The sequence below is a fragment of the Ovis aries genome, chromosome 25 (genome assembly GCF_016772045.2).
Source record: "Ovis aries strain OAR_USU_Benz2616 breed Rambouillet chromosome 25, ARS-UI_Ramb_v3.0, whole genome shotgun sequence".
Classification (NCBI taxonomy): Eukaryota; Metazoa; Chordata; class Mammalia; order Artiodactyla; family Bovidae; genus Ovis; species Ovis aries.
Window position 1 is genome coordinate 24,870,563 of NC_056078.1, and position 19,837 is coordinate 24,890,399.

The window sequence follows — 19,837 nt, forward strand, 5'->3', positions numbered from 1 at the left end:
AAGGGGACGACAGAGGATGAGATGGCTGGATGGCATCACGGACTCGATGGACGTGAGTCTGAGTGAACTCCGGGAGATGGTGATGGACAGGGAGGCCTGGCGTGCTGCGATTCATGGGGTCGCAGAGAGTTGGACACGACTGAGCGACTAAACTGAACTGAGTGCCTGTGGAGCAAACTAAGAGGAACCAGGGATAAAACTAAGCTGGCTTTACACTCCCAGCCAGATGTCTCCAAACTTTTTTGGTCATGCACTCTACTGGTAACATACTTTTGCAGGCACATTCCCAAATGCACGTATTTTAATTATTTTGAGATTATATACACATATGATTTCACATATGTGGAATGTTCAAAATAGGCAAATCCACAGAGAAGAAAGTAGCTTAGTGGTTGCCAGAGACTAGGGTGGGGAGAGTGAGAGGGAGTACCTGCTGATGGGCACAAGGTTTCTTTCTTTCTTTCTTTCTTTTTGGCTGCACCGCTCTTTTCTTGGGATCTTAGTTCCCTGACCAGACATGGAACCTGTGCCCTCAGCAGTGAAATCATGGAGTCCTAACTACTGGACAGCCAGGGAATTCCCTACAGAGCTTCTTTGAGGATGATGAAAATATTCTGGAATTAGATAGTGGTAATGTTTGCACAACCTTATGCATACACTAAAACCACCAAAGTATACACATACTTTGAAATGTGAATCTTTTGGTACGTGAATTATATCTCAATTAAAAAAAATTATATACATTTAGTAAAGTACTAAAATAGTGTACACATTATAAAGACTAGCCTAAAAAAGTTACAGAATGAGATTTTAAAAGTTGTAAATAAAAGTCCTGATAGCATCTTCAGTCACCCCAACAAACTGTCTGGTGTTCCCTGTGGACTTACTTTGTTAAACCATCTCTGAATAGGCTGTGTCCCCTAATTATAAGCCTTTTCTGGCTCTCGATAAAAGCCCTTTCTTCTTTCACAGCTGTTTTGAATGTCTGTAAATTTGCTTATCAATCAACAGGGATGATGGTTAACTAATGTATCTTGAATATACACTAGGTGCCAAGCTTCTAAGTTTATGTGCCTCATTCCAATGTGGCTCTATTATTATTCTCCCCATTTTACAGTTGAGGAAACTGAGACTCAGATAGGCCAAGTAACTTTTCCAGAGTCAAGGCTATTATGTGGCTGAATAGGGCTCCAAACCAAGTAGCCCAACCTGTAGGCTATGTTCGACACCTATTATGTGCCTAGAACCAGGGAATGCACAAAGTCCCCATATCTTGGGAGCTTATCCTCTGATGGAAGAGTTTGGGGGTGGGTGCAGTTATCAAGTAAATGTCAAAGGACTGATATTTCTAAATTCTCTGAAGGATATTTGATAGCCAAGTTTGTGTCTTTTCTCTTCCAGAAATTCTCAGGATAAAGGAATTAAGTGTGAACTTTAAATGAAATTTTGTTTAGGTAAACAAATAACAAAGCAACCCCACAAGTTTTGTTTATGCCTCTGAGCTGGGCCAGGGAGGCTTTGGGGTGTCAGAGGTGCCCCAGATATACTGCCAAGACCAATTCTGGCAGAATTCACACACCCTGAACTGTTGGGATTCAGTGGCTGCATGCCCAGCTTACGCCAGTGTTTAAGAGCTTGGACTCTTGGCTTACCCTCTGAGAACTGAAAAGGCCTCAAATTGTAGGGAGGCTTTGGATTTGCTGCAGCACCCTAATTGTTAGGCAAATCACATTATATTTGTAAGCTGTTCATGATAAGTAGAGACAATAATATTGCTATGAATTTTGACTTTAGGCTATTGAGTAAGGATTCTTGAATTAGCCTTTCTGTATACAAATTCTAAATCTCTACTCAGTGTAACCAAGAAAAATGATGAGATCTTGATTATGGTTGTTGTTTAGTTGCTCAGTCATGTCCTACTCTTTTGTGACCCCACGGACTGTAGTCCAGCAAGCTCCTCTGTCTATGGGATTTCCCAGGCAAGAATATTGGAGTGGGTTGCCATTTCCTTCTCCAGGGGATCTTCCTGACCCAGGAATCGAACCCACATCTCCTGCATTGGCAGGCAAGAAGCCACTGAGATCTTGGTTAATTGACATGAAAAGATTTTCATAACATAGTATTCTATGGAAAACAGTAGATTTTAAAAGTATATTATAGCATGATTCCATCTTTGTATTCATATTGGTATGTAGTTATCTGGAGAAAAATATAAGGAAGGGGCAGGTGCCACAATGTTAATAAAGCTTCTTTCTGTAGGAATGAAGCTGATCTAATTAAACTACTTGTCTGTATTTTCTGACTTTTGTTGTGATGAATGTACATTGCTTTTGTAATTAGAAAATTATTTTTTTACACAGAGATACTCCCTGTGAAAGTTGCTCAGTCATGTCCGACTCTTTGCGACCCCATGGACTGTACAATCCATGGAATTCTCCAGGCCAGAACACTGGAATGGGTAACCGCTCCCTTCTCTGGGAGATCTTCCCAAACCCAGGTCTCCCACATTGCAGGTGGATTCTTTACCAGCTGAGCAACCAGGGAAGCCCAGAGATACTCCCTACCCTGTTTGTTTATTTTTTTAAGATTTTTTTCTTAATATGGACTATTTTTAAAGTCTTTATTAAATTTGTTACAACACTGCTCCTGTTTTACATTTTGGTTTTTTGGCCACTAGGCATGTGGGATCTTAGCTCTCCAGCCAGGGATTGAATCTGCACCCCTTACATTGGAAGGTGAAGTCTTAACCACCAGACCACCAGGGAAGTCCCTACCCCGTTTTAGACATGGGAGAAGAATGCTACTGTGATGAAGATCACGCTTCTGAAACATTGGAGTTGTCTTGGCTAATTTCCGTTCCTACTTGGTTCCTTCCCCAAAGGAGCACCCAAGACCAGACCTCTTTCTAAGGAGAGGAGGCTGAGGCTGGGATGAGGCACCACCTGCAGACTGGGTTCCTGGGAATTTCTTCTGGGATGATAACCTGCCAGAAACCTCATGACAGTTTACCTTGGGAGACACGGGCCTACACTCAGCCCCTAGTCCTCTGTATCTGCCTGTTTAGCGTCCTAGCTGGGGAGGACAAGAATGAGGTGACAAGCCCCTGATGCTACATCCTCTGGGCTTTGCTCTTCTCCAGGTGTCACCGCCCCTGCTGCTGAGAGTGGAAGAGAGGAAAGGACCTCCAGACAGCAAGTGTCCTCCCCACCATGGGGCAGACCTGCCAGCGAGGATGGGTAAGAGCTCCTCTAGCTTTTCTCTGACTGCACAAGGTCACATGCACCCCTTCCTGCTCAGCCCGCTCTCTCTGGCAGGAGTTACATTAGGATCCATTTTACAATGGAAGCCCCAGACCAAGAGCCCTGCAGGGACTTGTTATGGAACAAGTCAGGAGCCCCTCAGATCCAGCCTTTCTCTGTGCAGTTTAATTTTCACCTGAGCCAGAAATGTCCTGACCAAGGCGAGCCCAGAGGATTATTCATGTAACCCCTCTGTTTAATTGCTTCCTAGATAGTCATCTGCTAATTCACAGATGTGTGATGTAAACAAGACTGTGACTTTTTCTATCTAAGAGAAGACTTCCAGGGCTGTTTTCTATGTTGCCATGTAAAAGCTGAAGCCCATTCTTGCCTCTTACAGACAGCTTTGCTGCTCCTCTGGATGTTGAAACAGATCCTGGAAGATGTTTACAAGACAATGTTCTGAGTGGGCTGGCTCATTTTAAATTAACTTGTGCTGCAGATGGCCCCTCTGGGCGAGGACACACTTGCTCCTTTTCAAAGTTATGGAACTAGAGGCACTGCGGGATTTTAAGCCCAACAGACAGTCGGACAATTGCAGAGCTAAAGTCTTGGGGACAGAACTCTCTCACACCAGCATCTTACATCTTAAACACTCCTATGGCCCCAGCACTCCTGGGTGTCAAATTAATTCCCAAATAGTGTTTGAAAGTGGGGAGGGTGTACGAGCTTGTGAGCTGCTTTAGCCTCCAGGTGAGGGGCTTGGGCACACAGGAGTGGGGTGAGGTGGGGGCTCTTTCCCTCAGTCCTGCCAGACTGGTTTAAAATGCGCCCTTCATCATCTCTGAGATGGACTTTGCAAACTGTAGCCCAGACACATCCTTCCTGCCTCGCAGGGCATTGAGAGAATTGGATTTAATCTCATTTCTAACTCCCAAGTGGAAGCTCAGCCTCTGTCTCTTCTGTGGAATCTGAGGCACCTGTCTGGTTACAGTCAGAGACTCTGTGGGTCCCTGGTCTTCAGCTTCTTTTCCTTCCCTTACTTCCTTTACTCCACAGTGAGAACGAGACAAGTTTTCCTGCTCAGAGGAGGAGGAGGACCTCCCAACTAGGTTTGTCTGGGGTGTCGTTGCTGGTCCCCACTGTCCCTTTCCTGTGCCCCTGCCTGGTTTTGCCAGCTCCAGGCAGAATGCCACTGAGTGTTTAAAACAGGCCAGGCCAGCCTTGGAGAGGGGGCACGAAGCAGTGGGTGTCAGAGGCGACAGGTGGCAGTCAGCAGGCTTGGCCACTGGCACTTGGAATTTGAGGTCAATCTGTGGGTCTAGGATTGGTCCTCTATGGTACTTGGGGGCCCAGAGAGAGGAACACGGGCTCTGGGGTCTCAGACACAAGCTGAAAACTGCCGATTTGGAGGCTGCTTTGAGCTCTCAAGTAGCCCGGGAGGTGAGTTGGGGTGAGTTGATGTTGTTGCTCTGTGCTTCTGTGTAAATCCATGATCTTTTCTGCAGCTGCTGCCATGTCAGGAGCAGTACCCCATGCCAGCCACTTCAGTTTACATTCCTTTAATTTTCACAGAGGCTCAACCAAGCAGGTATTATTCCCATTTTAGAGATGGAGAAACTGAGGCTTGGAGAGGTTAAATTACTTGCCTAATTTTGCACAGCTAGTCAGTGGCAGATCCAGGATATAAATTCAGGTCTCTCTGACCCAAAACCTGTGTTCTTTTTACTTTCACATCAAAGTTAAGGCTCAGGGCAAGGCATGCCACTCAAACCATGACTTCCTCAGGACAGTTCTGTTTCCAGTTGTTTCAAGCTTAGGAATGTTGTGCTTTGAATGCTGAATTCCTACTCTTCATCTAACAAAGGGCCAAAAATTATATGGTTCATTCAGCACAGAGTGGGACCGATACGGGTTGCCTTTCAGGGGGATTCCGATTTTCCTGCTGGTTCTCACAGGGACTGGCTGCATGTCTGCCAGCTGCCATGCAACCTTCTAGAAACCTCGGTCTCCTTCCTCAAAAGGAGGATTTCCTCTTGTGCTCTGTCACGCTGGATTCCATTCCCTCTCACCCACTGAGAGTGGGGTTTGCAAGAGTCCCAACAGCAGCAAGAGAGAGCAGGCCCCTGCACAAGCCATTTTTCAAGTGCTCGCATCCTGTTGCTACCGTCACATAGCCAGTCCCGGAGTAACTCTGGGAGGAGACAGCACTAGAGCATAGACACAGAGAGGTGAACTGTTCTGGCTGTTTTGTTTTTTTGCAAACAATTTACTATTTATATCCTCCTTATCACCTCAGCTGCCATGAGGAAGAAATTCACATGAGCCTGTCTCTCGTTTGGCAGTTCAGTTCAGTCGCTCAGTCGCGTCCGACTCTGCGACCCCATGGACCGCAGCAAACCAGGCCTCCCTGTCCATCACCAACTCCCAGAGTTTACCGAAACTCATGTCCATTGAGTCAGTGATGCCATCCAACCATCTCATCCTCTGTTGTCCTCTTCTCCTCCTGCCCTCAATCTTTCCCAGCATCAGGGTCTTTTCCAATGAGTCAGCTCTTTGCATCAGGTGGCCAAAGTATTGGAGTTTCAGCTTCAACATCAGTCCTTCCAATGAAGGACTTGATTGGCAGCAGCTCCCCACATCTGTTTGGCAGGGGAAATTGTTAGAGGGCTATGGAAGGGCGGGGTGCTAACTCAGCAAATGGTCACTGTTTAATACCCACAGTTCCTCCACACTCATCCAGGAAGCATCTCACCCTGCAGTCTTGGGGATGCGGTGGGGCCAGTGGTTCAGCAGAGACAGATTCCTGTGTTCCCACGGCTTCCCTACCCACCTCTCTAGCAGCTAGCTTAGCCAGCTGTGCTTTCATTATTGCTGAGCACGTCTGTCCTCTCTCGAGGACTGTGGCTCCCTGAGGGCAGAGCCACTGCTGGTTTTCACCTTTGCATCGCCACCTCCTAGCACAGTGCCTAGCACATTTGTAAATACCTAATAAAGGCTGATGTGAATACATTCATGAATCGAAGATTCCTGAGCTTGGCTGCATTTCATTCAGAGGCTCATTTGCCGCTATAGGATATGCTTAGGTATTTCAAGGTTATGTGTAATTACTCTCACTTTCTGAGCATAGTTGGTTAATTATAAGCACCAATGTGCTGTGAATGCAAATTGCATGCCTCTGTAACACCTTATCTTGTCCTGTCTTTAAGTGTACAGAAACTGAAAATTCAATCCGGCCCCCGCTCACTGAAAGTAAGGTAAGAGACCTCAATGTTATTTCCATTTCCTTCTGTAATGTTTTCTGTAGAAGAAACTTAGCATATGGCAATTCCCTTTGGAAATTCTGAACATGGTTTTACTGAGAAGCCCTGCAGTGGATTCTGGGGTGAGGGCCCAGACCACCCCCCAGGGCAGAGGCTTTTGGAGAAGACTTTGTTCCTAGACTCCCTTCTTAACCTTTTTTGAATATTATTCAGTTTTATTGGCGTATAGCTGCTTTACACTGTTGTGTTAATCAGCCATGCATATAAATATATCCACTCTTTTTTGGATTTCCTTCCCATTTAGGTCACCACAAAGCACTGAATTAGGGCTCCCTGAACTACACAGTAGATTCTCATTTGTTATCTATTTTATACACAGTATCTATAGAGTGAAGTGGAGTGAAGTGCAGTGAAGTCGCTCAGTCCTGTCCGACTCTTTGCGACCCCATGGGCTGTAGCCTATCAGGCTCCTCCGTCCATGGGATTTTCCAGGCAAGAGTGCTGGAGTGGATTGCCATTTCCTTCTCCAGGGGATCTTCCTGACCCAGGAATTGAACCCAGGTCTCCCACACTGCAGGCAGACGCTTTACCGTCTGAGCCACCAGGGAAGCCCCATCAATAGGGTATATATGTCAATCCCAATCTTCTAATTCATTCCACCCACCCCCTTCCCTTCTTGGTGTCCATACATTTGTTCTCTATGTCTGTGTCTCTATCATCATTTTGCAAATAAGACCATCTATACCATTTTCATAGATTCCACATATATACGTTAATATACGACATCTGAGCCCTTTCTTAGAAGCAAAATGCTAAGCATCAGAGCAAAACACGGCGCTCTGCAGCCTTGGAGCTGTGTGGCATCCTGACTGCGGGAGACTCTGGGAGATGGAATGGAAGGGTCTTATGCCTCTCTTGTCTCTTCCAGTGTGCTGGAGCAGGCCTGTCAGGAAACTGATGCCCACTCCTCCACCCCAGAGAATGAACAGGTCTCAGATCTTCCCTACTGGAATCACCCATGTGCTCCCAAAACAGAATGTTCTGTGCCATTTGAGGTGGACACCTCCCCTCATTCCCTAAGCTGGCACTTTACAGTGTCTTTAAAATTGCAACAGGGAGTTCCCTGGTGGCCTAGTAGTTATGATTCTGGGCTTCCACTGTCATGGCCTGGGTTCAATCCCTGGTTGGGGAACTGAGATGCTGCAAGTCATGCTGGTGCAGCCAAAAAAAAAAAAAAAAAAATTGCAACAGAGTAGATCTGAGGTGGATTGCTTCATGCAAAGCTGGTAAATTAGAGCCCTTAAGAGCCAATTTGCTGGAAGAAAAGCAGAATAACTCTCGATTTCTCCTGCATCTGGGTCCACTATCTGGTCCTATGTGAGGCTCAAGGCTGGGTTGGCATTCATAGCCACCTCTGCCCTGACCTTTATTCACTGATTGTACAGCTCTATTTTCCTCCTTTCCAAAATAAATGAGTCTCCAGTGTTTGAGGATTTACGGTTGAGAAGTGAAGCTCCACAGAAAAAAGTTACAACATAGGGTGACATGTGACTTAAGAGCCAGATGTCAGAGGACTCAGTCGTGTCTTGGGAAGAGAAGGAAGGCTGGATAGAAGAGGTGAGATCTGCAGAGGGTCTCGATTGAAGAAGGAATTTGTAAGGGCAGGATATACATGCCCAGCAGAGAGAGCAGAGCCTGTAACCGATGGAAAGGAGCCTGGAGAGGCTGTCTGGTGTGATACTGGTGTGGAAGACACAAGGGGAGGCTGATGAAGTCGGGTGGGGCAGGCACTGGGTGTCTGGTTAAGGAACTCTAGCGACTGGGTGAGAAGGCAATGGCACCCCACTCCAGTCCTCTGGCCTGGAAAATCCCATGGACAGAGGAGCCTGGTAGGCTGCAGTCCATGGGGTCGCAAAGAGTCGGACACGACTGAGTGACTTCACTTTCACTTTTCACTTTCCTGCATTGGAGAAGGAAATGGCAACCCACTCCAGTGTTCTTGCCTGGAGAATCCCAGGGACGGGGGAGCCTGGTGGGCTGCCGTCTATGGGGTCGCACAGAGTCAGACACGACTGAAGCGATTTAGCAGCAGCAGCAGCAGCAGCAATGACTGGGTCCGAAAGATCTTTAGGCTGAAGCATCATGTGATTACACTGTATTCTATCTGGCAGTGTCAAGGAGCATGAGCCTTGGGCATCCAGGAAACTCAGACATGGGGATGTGGGGACATGTGTAGAGAGATCCCCAGAGGTGTGTGTGCAAGATAATCCACTCAGAGTAGGGAGAAAATATTACAAAGTCCCATTGTTACAAGTTCCATTGTAACCAATTTCTTGATGGTAACCTTGCTTGGTTAGACTTTCAGATGGTTAGTAGTATCATCTTGCACCTAGGGTCTTTCACAATGAGAAGTGGTTGTTAACAGCCCGTTGCTTTGTTTCCTGAACCTGTTTAAGCATATTATGAGGCTTTATATCTTCAAACTGCTTGGTTGCAGACTTTTTGTTCTTTATTTTTGTTTTTTTTCATATGTTTTGTTTTTCAGTTTTCTGGGTAATGTTTTATTTTTATATAATCCCAAACTTAAACTAGTTGACGTTTTATGCATGACGTTATCTGGCTTTAACTAGACTGACCCTTACAAAACACGCAAGTGGCTGAGAAAGATTTCTACATAGAAACTGGATTAAAGCTAATGAACAGTGAGAAATAAGAATGCTGATTGCTTTCCTATCTCTAATACAAGCTACTCATCAATCACACCTTGGGGTTAAAAGAAACAAAAGGTCTGATCAAATATAATAACTAACCAGTCAAAAAAATTAAAGTGAGCAAGGCTATTTGAATTCTGTCTCTACTTCGTATATCACTAATGATGAGCTAGTCTCTATTTACATAAAAGGCCTTGAAATAATTAGCTAGTGATACATTAGGCTATAGCCTTTTAAAACGGTTTATTTCATCTTTATCTCTTTACTTTTATTAACGTATAATTGACTAGCAGTCAAATGCATAAATCCTAAGTGTTAGATCAATATGTTTGAACACATGTATGCACCTGTGTGTGCTTCCCTCACAGCTCAGTTGGAGAAGAATTCGCCTGCAATGCAGGAGACCCCGGTTTGATCCCTGGGTTGGGAAGATCCCTTGGAGAAGGGAAAGGCTACCCACTTCAGTATTCTTGCCTGGGAAATCCCATGGACACAGGAGTCTGGCGGGCTGCAGTCCATGGGGTCCTCACAAAGAGCTGGACGTGACTGAGGGGCTATTACTCACACGCATATGCACCTATATAACCATCATGAAGTTCAAAATATAGAACATTTCCATCACTCCCCAAAATCTCCTCACGCCCCTTTCCAGTCACTGCTTCCCCATCCCCTGTCCTGAAGTTATCTTTGTTTTCATTTCTAGCACCATAGGTTGGGTTTCTTGTTCTTGAACCTCATGTAAATAAAATCATACATATGTGTTCTTTGGTATCTGGCTTTAATGTTTTTATATTGCTGCATATATTCATTCCTACATGATTTTGTATATAGAAGATCCTAAGATACACACACACACACACACACACACACACACCAAAACTGTTAGAATTAATGAACACATCCAGCAAGGATAGAAAATCCATACACAAAAATCAGTGGATTTCTATACATTTACAAAGAAAATCCAAAATGAAATTAAGAAAATGATTTCATTTATAATAGCACCAAAAAGAGCAAAACACTTGGGAGTAAACTTAAAAAAGTGTAAGACTTATACTATGAAAACTACAAAACATGTTGAAAGAAATTAAAGAAGATCTAAATAACTGGAAAGACATGCCATGTTCATGTATATCGAAAGCCTTAATACTGTTCAGATAGCAATACTCCTCAAATTGATGTATAGATTCAACACAAACCCTATCAAAATCCCAGCTGGCTTCTCTGCAGAAATTGACAAGTGAATCCTAAAATTCATATGGAAATGGAAGGGACTCAGAATAGCCAAAACATCTTTCATAAAAAGAAGAAAGTTGAAGGACTCATATTTCCTATTTTCAAAGCTTATAAAGACAGTGTGGTACTGGTGTAAGGATGGACATATAAATCAATGGAATAGAATGAAAAGTCCAGGAATAAACCCCAACACCTTACAATCATTTGATTTTTGACAGGGATATCAAAACAATTCAATGGGGGTTAAGAAGAGTCTCTTCAACAAATGGTGCTGGGACTGTTGGATAGCCACATGTGAAAGCATGAGGTTGAATCCCTACCTCATTCCATAAGCAGTTCAGTTCAGTTTAGTCGCTCATTAGTGTCTGACTCTTTGTAACCTCATGGTCTGCAGCACACCAGGCTTCCCTGTCCATCACCAACTCCCGGAGCCTGCTCAAACTCACGTCCAGCAAGCCATATGCAAAACTTAATTCAAAAGACCTAAATGCAATAGCTAAAATTATAAAACTCTTACAAGAAAACAGAGGTATGAATCTTGGTGACCTTGGTCTGGTGGTGCTTTCTTAATTTGATACCTGTTATGGACTGAATTGCGACTTCCCTGGTGGCTCAGACGGTAAAGCATCTGCCTACAATGCGGGAGACCCGGGTTCAATCCCTGGGTCGGGAAGGTCTCCTGGAGAAGGAAATGGAAACCCACTCCAGGACTCTTGCCTAGAAAAATCCTAGGGACGGAGGAGTCTGGTGGGCTACAGTCCCTGGGGTCACAAAGAGTCGGACATGACTGAGCGACTTCACTTTCACTGTGGACTGAATGCCGCTGCTACTTGCTGCTAAGTCTCTTCAGTCGTGTCCGACTCTGTGCGACCCCATAGACGGCAGCCCACCAGGCTCCCCCATCCCTGGGATTCTCCAGGCAAGACCGAATTATGTCTCCACAATATTTATGTGTTGAAGTCTTAGCCCCCAGTACCTCAGAATATAATCATATTTGGAGATAGAGTCTTCAGTAAGCTAAAATGAGCTCTTCGGGGTGGACTCTCATCCACCCTGACTAGTATTTCTACGACGATGACGTCTGGATACACAAAGAGACATCAGGGGTCTGTGCCTGAGAGAGAAGACCATATCAGGAAGCAGCCATCTGCAAGGCAATGAGAAAGGCCCTGGAAGAAACCAAACCTACTAACACTGTGGTCTTGGAAAATTCTGAAATTTGGAAAGCTTCTAAAATTGTGAGAGGGTGAATTTCAGTTGTTTAAGCTTAACATCCAGTCAGTGATATTTTGTTATGGCAGCCCTAGCTAACTAATACAATACCAAAAGAATCCCTGGAGTGGAGACAACCAGCTCTCTATTAATGATGAGTGAATAAACAAACTGTGATAAAGCTGCACAACAGAATATTACTCAGATATTTAAAAAAGACTGAAGTTCAGGTATGTGCTACAACATGCTGCTGCTGCTGCTAAGTCGCTTCAGTCGTGTCCGACTCTGTGCGACCCCATAGACGGCAGCCCACCAGGCTCCCCCTGTCCCTGGGATTCTCCAGGCAAGAACGCTGGAGTGGGCTGCCATTTCCTTCGAACCTTAAAAACATGCTAGTACAGAAGAACCTATTTTCAAAACAGCAATAGAGACACAGACATAGAGAATGGGCACATGGATACCAGGGTTGGAAGGGGGTTGGGATGAAGTGGGAGAAGGGGACTATACACACCGCTGTGTATAAAATAGGTAACGAACGAGAACCCGCCATATAGCACAGAGAACTCTACTCACCGCTCTGTGGGGACCTAAACGGGAAGGAAATCCAAACAAGAGGGGATATATGTATAGATAGAGCTGATTCACTTTGCGGTCAGCAGAAACTAACACAGCATTGTAAAGCAACTATACTCCAGACAATTTAAGAATGATGAGGAAATTATGGTAAATAAAAGAAGCCAGTCACCAAAGATTGTATGAGTCCATTTATACAAAATGTCCAGAATAGGCAAATCTGTAGAGACAGAAAGCAGATCAGAGGTTGCTCGGGGCTGGGGAGTGTGGCCTTTTGATGGGAAGGGACAGGTAATGGCTATGGGGTTTCTTTTAGGGATGACGAAAATGTTCTAAAATTGACTGTGGTGAGGATCTCACAACTCTGTAACTGTACTAAACATCATTGAATTTTATACTTTAAATGTGCATATACGGTAGTCAATTATATCTCAATAATATTGTTACCCCTAAAAAAGCATTTGTTTTTTATACCTGAGAAGTATAAAGTATGTATGGATATACTACAATTTGTTTATCCCCTCTCTTGCTCATTGACATTTGAGTGGCTTCTAGTTTTGGCTATTACTGATAACGTGTTATGAATTTTTGTATACAAATCTTTGTAGGGACATATACCCTAATTTCTCTTGGGTAAATACCCAGGAAAGGTATTGCTGGGTCATGGGGTCGGTGTCTATGAGACTTTATCAGAAGCAACCAAACAGTTCTAAAGTAGCTGTATCGTTTAAACTCTCGTCTGTCTCATCCATTTTCATGTCTAGCATAGACATTTAGGCGTGTTTTACAACATACTTATTAGTATGGATATGCATACATATAGTAGTTTGCACTAATAGTTGTAAAACGTTTTTACTACATTGAGATACATGATCAAAACTTTTTTACTATAGGGATTTCTAAACAGATAAGCTCTGGAGCCTGGAGCCAAGAGAGAGTAGATACTGTGCTAAAAGAAATGTATTCATTTCCTAGGGCCACAAGAACAAATTGCCACAATCTTGGTGGCTTAAATAAACAGGAATATATTGTCTCACCCTTCTGGGGGACCAGAAGACCAAAATCAAGGTGTCAGCAGGGCCAGGTTCCTACCACGGGCTCTAGAGGACTTCTTCCACTGCAGGGGGCTCTCGGCACCCTTTGGCTGGGTTTCACGTGGCATCTGCCTCTGCCCTCGTATGGCACTTTCCTTTCTCCTTTGTATGTCTTGTCTTCTGCCTCTCAATGAGGACAGCCATGGGATTTAGGGCCCATCAGTAATCCAGGATAATCTTGAGATCTTTAATTTAATTACACATGCAAAGACCTTTCTTCCACATAAGGTCACATTCACAGGTTGTGGGGATCAGGCCATGCCTTGGAGGGAGGCGGGTGCCATTCAACCCACTCCAGTCCTGCTCCAGCAGAATGAATCAGAAGGAGAAGATGGATTCAAGAGAGTCCGTAGGTTTGATTTGTGTTGTGTTTGTTCTCAAGACCCAAGTATAAGTAGATTTGATGGGGTTTGGTGACAGATTAAATGTGGGGCATTTGGGAGGGGAAAGAGCTCAAGGATGGTGTTCAGGTCTCCAGCTTGGGTGGCAGGGAGTTGGTTCTGTCTGGAACATTCTTTTCCCAAGAGAGAAGAGAAAGCGCAGGCATGGCATACTCCCTCCTTTTATTCTGGTCTCTGCTCAAATGTCACATATTCAGAGAGGCTTCCCTTATCCATCCTATCTAAAATGATACTCAGATTCTCTACGGTTTTCTATTATAATTTAGTTTTTCTCTCTCAAGCTCTGGAAATCTGGAGGCTGTCAGTGTAGGGCTGATGTGGGGTCCCTGGGTGAGAGGGAAACAAGCTCTACTTTATTTTGTTGCTTTGTTTTGTATGGCTGCCATTCTTAAGGTTATCTCTTAATCCAAGACAGTTCGTGGATCTCCAGCCAGTCTGTAGTTCAGCCAGCAGGAGGAAAGGAGGCGGGATGGCAGAGGGGAAGCTGCGCAGGAATGGCCCCGGGAAGCTTCCATGAGATGCTCTCACTTTCTTTTTGTTACTGATGGAACTTGGGTCCTACCATCTGATGTGTAGCAAAATCAATCTACAGATACCGGGTGGGTGGTAGTGAACAAATTGCCGAAGTACACTCTGTACAATATTTACTGTGGGGCACTCAGGGGCAGCTCATGCACTACAGACTTTGAGGCAAGGGTTTTTTGTTTTTTGTTTTTTTTTTCCAGGCAAGGGCTTTTTTAAAGGGAGCATTAGGGGTAAGGGTCGAAGGGTGTGTGATAGGTTAGCAGACATTCTGATTGGTTGGTGGTGAATTAATAGATGTTTTCAGGAGTCCTATTCATCAGTCTTTTAGTTCCAATCACTCTGGGGTCTACATGCTGGGGGTCAGCAAGTTACCACCCTCCTCTGAGTGGGGGTCTTTCTGCAGAACTACTCAAAGATACACACACGCTTCAGATGTTATCTTGGTCACTTCAGGAGGCCCGGGACCATTATTCTAATCATTAACTCCAGGAGTTGGTGACGGACAGGGAGGCCTGGTGTGCTGCAGTCCATGGGGTCGCAGAGTCAGACGCAACTGAGCGACTGAACTGAACTGGACTGAAATACTCTGGGGGGCTCAGGGAAGGCCAAACAAGAAGGCAGATGGGGAGCGGGGAGCATGGAAGGATTTCTGCCTGGGAAGACCCTACAGGGTCCCGCTCAATTTCAGACCACCTTTTCTTGGATATTCCTCAAGCCTGAGGGGAACAGGGATGGGAGAGGAAAGGGAATAAACTTTTGCATAGAGAGGTTAATCATAAACTTGGCAGGGGAACTCAGTTTTGGGGGACTCAAGGACAAGGGGAAATAGAAATTGTAGGAGGTAGTTGTGTGGCCAGCACTTTGCTTTATTTTCCCTCCTACCACCTGACATAAGGTGCCTCTAATTTGCGATTTGTTTACTGTCTCTCCCCACAGAAGGTAGGCAGAGACTCTGTCTTGCTCACCTATACATTTCTAGTGAGCTAGAAGTGCAGGGCACCTTAAGTGCTTCACAAGTATTTGTTGAGTGAATAAATGACAAGGAGAGGAACCAAGAAGAAAATAAATTTAAGAAGAAATGACTGTGATGGGAGACAAATTGAGTTTCAGGTGCCTGTGGGAGCTAGGACTGGGTATTTACAGGCAGCTGGAAATATGAACCTGGAGCTCAGGAGAGGTGGGGACTGCAGCTCTTGACAAACAAGAGTGATTCTTTGGGTAGGGCAGGCTGGGATGCACCCACAGGAGACTCAGAGAGCAGGGAACACCCAGCTCCTTTGACCAAAGTAGATGCCCCACCCCCACCGCACTGGAAGGGGCCGCTGCTTTCCTACCCCCGCTACAGGCCCCTCTGTCACTGGATCGACCTCAGCACTTGGTCGGAAAATGCCCTTTATAGGATGGTTCTGCAGAACCAGGCTCCACGTGCTATGTTTTATACATCTAACCAAAAATGGCTCAGTACACTAGGGGAGACAGGCTCCCCAACTCAAGTGCTTGGACCCAGCTGTGACTGAGCCATCACTAGGCTTGGGTGAAATAAGAGAAATAAGGACAATATCGTGAAATGAATATTTCACCTTCTTAGAGCAGCAGGGTGGTCTTGAGTCAGACTGCCTGGGCTTGGATCCCAGCTCTTCCATCAGTAGCCCTGTAATCTTGGAGAAGTCACTTAATCTCCCTGTGACTTGGTGTTTGCACCTATAAGATGGGGATAAAATTGGTTTTTACCTCATTGGATTGTTCTGTGGATCAAGCATGTTAACATATGTAAAGATTTTAGAACAATACTTGGTATGTGGTAAATCCTGCCTAAACACTATTATTATAAAGGGGGCTTCCCAGGTGGTTTAGTGGTAAAGAATCTGCCTGCCAAGCAGGAGATACAGGTTGGATTCCTGGGTTGGGAAGATCCCCTGGAGAAGGAAATGGCAACCCATTCCAGTATTCTTGCCTGGGAGAATCCCATGTACAGAGGAGCCTGCTGGGCCACAGTCCACAGGTTGTAAAGAGTCAGACGTGACTTAGCAACTGTGTGCGTGTTAGTCGCTCAGTTGTGTCCGACTCTTTGTGACCCCAGGGGCTGTAGCCCACCAGGCTCCTCTGCCCATGGGATTTTCCAGGCAATAATACTGGGGTGGGTTGCCATTCCCTTCTGCAGAGATCTTCCTGACCCAGGGTTTGAACCCAGGTCTCCCACATTGCAGGTGGATTCTTTACCATCTAAACACCAGTAAACATTATTATAAAACCAAAGTATTTGATTTAAAAAGCAGCCCTTATTTTTACTTCTCTGGGCTAAAATATATTTTCCTTTAGGATATTATGGTGAGAGGAGATGGAAATTACAATGGAAAAAAAATCAGCAAAACAAAAAGCCAGTGCCTAGGTTTTGTTTGTGTTTAATTTGCTGGCCTGTGTAGTCCCACAGGCTGGGGACCCTGCCTAGGTGTTGACATGGACTCTCCTATGTGAGCATTTTCCTCTATATTTTGGAGCTAATTCCAAGAGGCAGGATTGAGAAATTTTTCTGGACTCATGAGGGTGGTTTGTGTGGGGGCACTGAGAGAAATAGCCCAGAAAACTCGGGGTAGCCAGCAGGGTGATTTAAGATTGCTCTGTTCCAACATGATATGGGTGTCCTTTGGGGAAGGAGCTGGCCTCAGATAAGGAGCAGGCCTGAGGCCAGGCAGGCCTCAGCAGTCTGGTTAACCCTTCTTCCTCCAGGCCATTATTCTTTAAGCACAGGAGGCTCGTCAGGTTCAGAGGTAACGGGAGGAGGATGGGGTGTTCAGGGATTGACAAGACTGGATTGGGCTTCCCTTGGCATCCCTGAGGGAATCATCCTTAAAGGAGAATAGAAGCCTTTTGGGGACAGAAGCGGAACAAGGTGTCTTGGAGGGAGGGTGGTGGTTTCAGGCCCTTTCAGAACCAGGTAAATAAGTCAGAGGTGAACAGAAAGCAGGCATGCAGGGACCTGGATGACACCTGAGAGGGCTGGGACTTGGGTGAAGCAAAAGAGGCGCCAAGAGTAAAGAGCTGGAGATGACAGAGCGACTGAGCATGCATGCACACATGCAGGGTGCAAGGCCTCTCTTACTTCATCTCAGTCCCGGCTCTGATACCTGAGGCCTTGGGTCTGTAAATTCCAGTTATCAGCTGAAAGTTGAAATGCCTACTCAGGCCTGTCAACTGTGTGTACCAGTGAAGCAGGTGGACAGGTGGGGGTCTGGGGCAAGCCGCAGTACCTCAGCCTTGTCTGAAGGGGGCAGTAGTGGTCAGTGCCAGCTGATTGTTGCCAGTAATAACATGGGCTCTGTGAGGCTAGACTTTAGATGCCAGAAATCTGGATTTTAAAGTGACATCTGGGACTTCTCTGCTGGTCCAGTGGGTGGGCAGACCATGCTTTCAACATAGGGCATGTGGGTTCAATCCCCGGTGGGAGAATTATGATCCCTCAAGCCAGGCAGTAAAGCCTAAAAAATTTTTAAAAATAAGGTGACATCTCCTAATTTTCAAGGGTTGGCCCATACATATAAAACATTGTGCACGTGTGCTTAGTCATGTCCAACTCTTTGCACCCCTTGGACTGCAGCCCACCAGGCTCCTCTGTCCATAGGATTTCCCAAGCAAGAATACCAGAATGGGTTGCCATATCCTTCTCCAGGGAATCTCGTTGACCCAGGGATTGAACCTGTGTCTCCTGCATTGGCAGGCGGACTCTACCTCTGAGCCACCAGGGAAGCACCTAAAACATGAGGTGGGTCCAATACAATGTTTCAGCCTGGCAGTTGCCAATTTGTAACTTCTGTTTTGAGGTTGTTGGAAGGCAGCACTTTAGGCAAATGAAGGAGGAAGGGAGGCAAGCTGAGGTGATTTTACGACCCCAGCCACGCCTTACCCTTCTCACGCAAGAAGCAGAACTGTGCAAAGTTGATGAGAAAGTCACAATGAACTTTCATCCCAGTGTTCTCCAGATTGACAGGATCACTAGGACCCTGGAGGAACCATGGCCAGCAGTGTCTGAGGGAGCCTGCTGAAAGTATTACCGGTCAATTCATTTCAGACATTTCCTCCAGATGTCCCCTTAGAAAGTTAGGGTCTAAATCAGTCATTTTCATTCCTGACAGTCTCTGGCATTCACCTAGGGAACCTTTAAAAGGCTGTTTGGACTGCACCCCAGATCAATTCAGCCATCATCTCTGGGATTAGAGCTGGGACATTAGCATTTATAAAAGCTCTCCAGGTGATTATTATTATTTTTTGCTGCACTGCCTGGCTTGAGGGATCTTAACGTTCCCCAACCAGGGATCGAACCAGGGCCCACAGTAGTGAAAGGGTTGAGTCCTATCCGCTTTCACCACCAGGGAATTCCCTCCAGGTGATTCTTTTATGCACCCAGGTTGAACACCACAGATCTAACTAACAGAAACACTGGGTCAGTCTCCCCTCCTGGTGGTGCTTTTCAGAATGTGTTCTGCATGCATGACAGGGCCCCCACTGTCAGTATTCCAAGATGCTGCCCTAGTGTGGGTTTTCTTTCTTCGCTTTCTCTTTCTCTTTGGGACCTTAAACAAGTTCTATAAACCCCATGACCCTCATTGATTAAGGGGGGATAATGATATTTGCCCTTCTAACCTCACCAGCCTGTTATCAGGAGAAATGAGGCAATAAATGAGAAACTACTCTGTAAACTGTCAACATTATCCAAGCATTGCTGTTACAAGCGTGCTGCCAGATGCTGGGGTACAGCTTTGTTCCTCTGCAGAGAATTTCTGGAGTAAAGTTCCTAGTGCCCATGGGGCTGATGCGAATGGTTTCACTCTGACTTCGCTGCAGCCCTCACTTTCTTACCAGCAGGGGTGTTTCATGGCTTGATAGTCCAGCAGTCTGATCCTCTACCCCCACCCCAACTTGAACAGAGAAACCCAGCAGACATCCAGGAGGAGGGGGGCATCTAGAGGGGAGACCTGTGGAACTAGGTTTCCTATGGTCCAGATCTTTGCTGCTCTTCCTCAGCAAAGGGACTTTGCTGGCGTCCAAGAGATCTGTGACAGCAACTAAAAAAGAGGCAGAATAATAAAGAAGTACAAGGGGTGATAAATGGCATGACATAAGGGGGAAATTCTGAGCCTAGCATGGGACACAGCCGTGCAGCATGGGCCCCGGCCTCAGGAAGCTGTCTGATTGGGACAGATAAGGCCACCCACCCCCAGAAGACAGCCAACAATATCAGGCGGACAGTCATGACTCAGCGTTACTTATCTGCGGGCCAGGCTTACAGTGAGGTGGTGGGAAAGGATGCACAGGACACTGGCTGGGCATCAAGACTGGGTTTGTGTCCCAGCTCCAAACTCTACCACAACCTGACGCTGGGCAAGATGGTCCACCTACTGCTCCTCACGTTGTTACTCTGTAAAGAAGAGCCTTGGTCTAGACCTAGATGGACTCTAAGCACAGTCCGAGTTTGTGCTGTGGAAGTGCTGAGGCCTGGGAAACTTCAGTGAGTAGCCATGGTCAGGGAAGGCTTTATGGGGAGGGTGGGAGAGCTGGGTTTCCGGTGAGAGGGACGCTGGTCAGGTG

The 19,837-nt window shown here is 45.8% G+C and overlaps 1 protein-coding gene and 1 long non-coding RNA gene across 2 annotated transcripts in view; both read left to right on the top strand.

Moving 5' to 3' along the window:
* Positions 1 to 2,350: 2,350 nt before the first annotated feature.
* On the top strand, positions 2,351 to 9,984 carry LOC132658673 (uncharacterized). Its single transcript, XR_009598601.1, has 3 exons — positions 2,351 to 3,236; positions 6,449 to 6,496; positions 9,582 to 9,984. It is a non-coding gene; the product is annotated as an uncharacterized LOC132658673 (long non-coding RNA).
* Positions 9,985 to 19,513: 9,529 nt separating this feature from the next.
* HK1 (hexokinase 1) overlaps positions 19,514 to 19,837 on the top strand; it is a 75,755-nt gene continuing 75,431 nt past the window's right edge. The window contains exon 1 of the mRNA XM_060406861.1: positions 19,514 to 19,757. Coding sequence (XP_060262844.1) covers positions 19,698 to 19,757 — 60 coding nt within the window. The 5' untranslated portion in view covers positions 19,514 to 19,697. The remainder of the gene's footprint in view (positions 19,758 to 19,837) is intronic.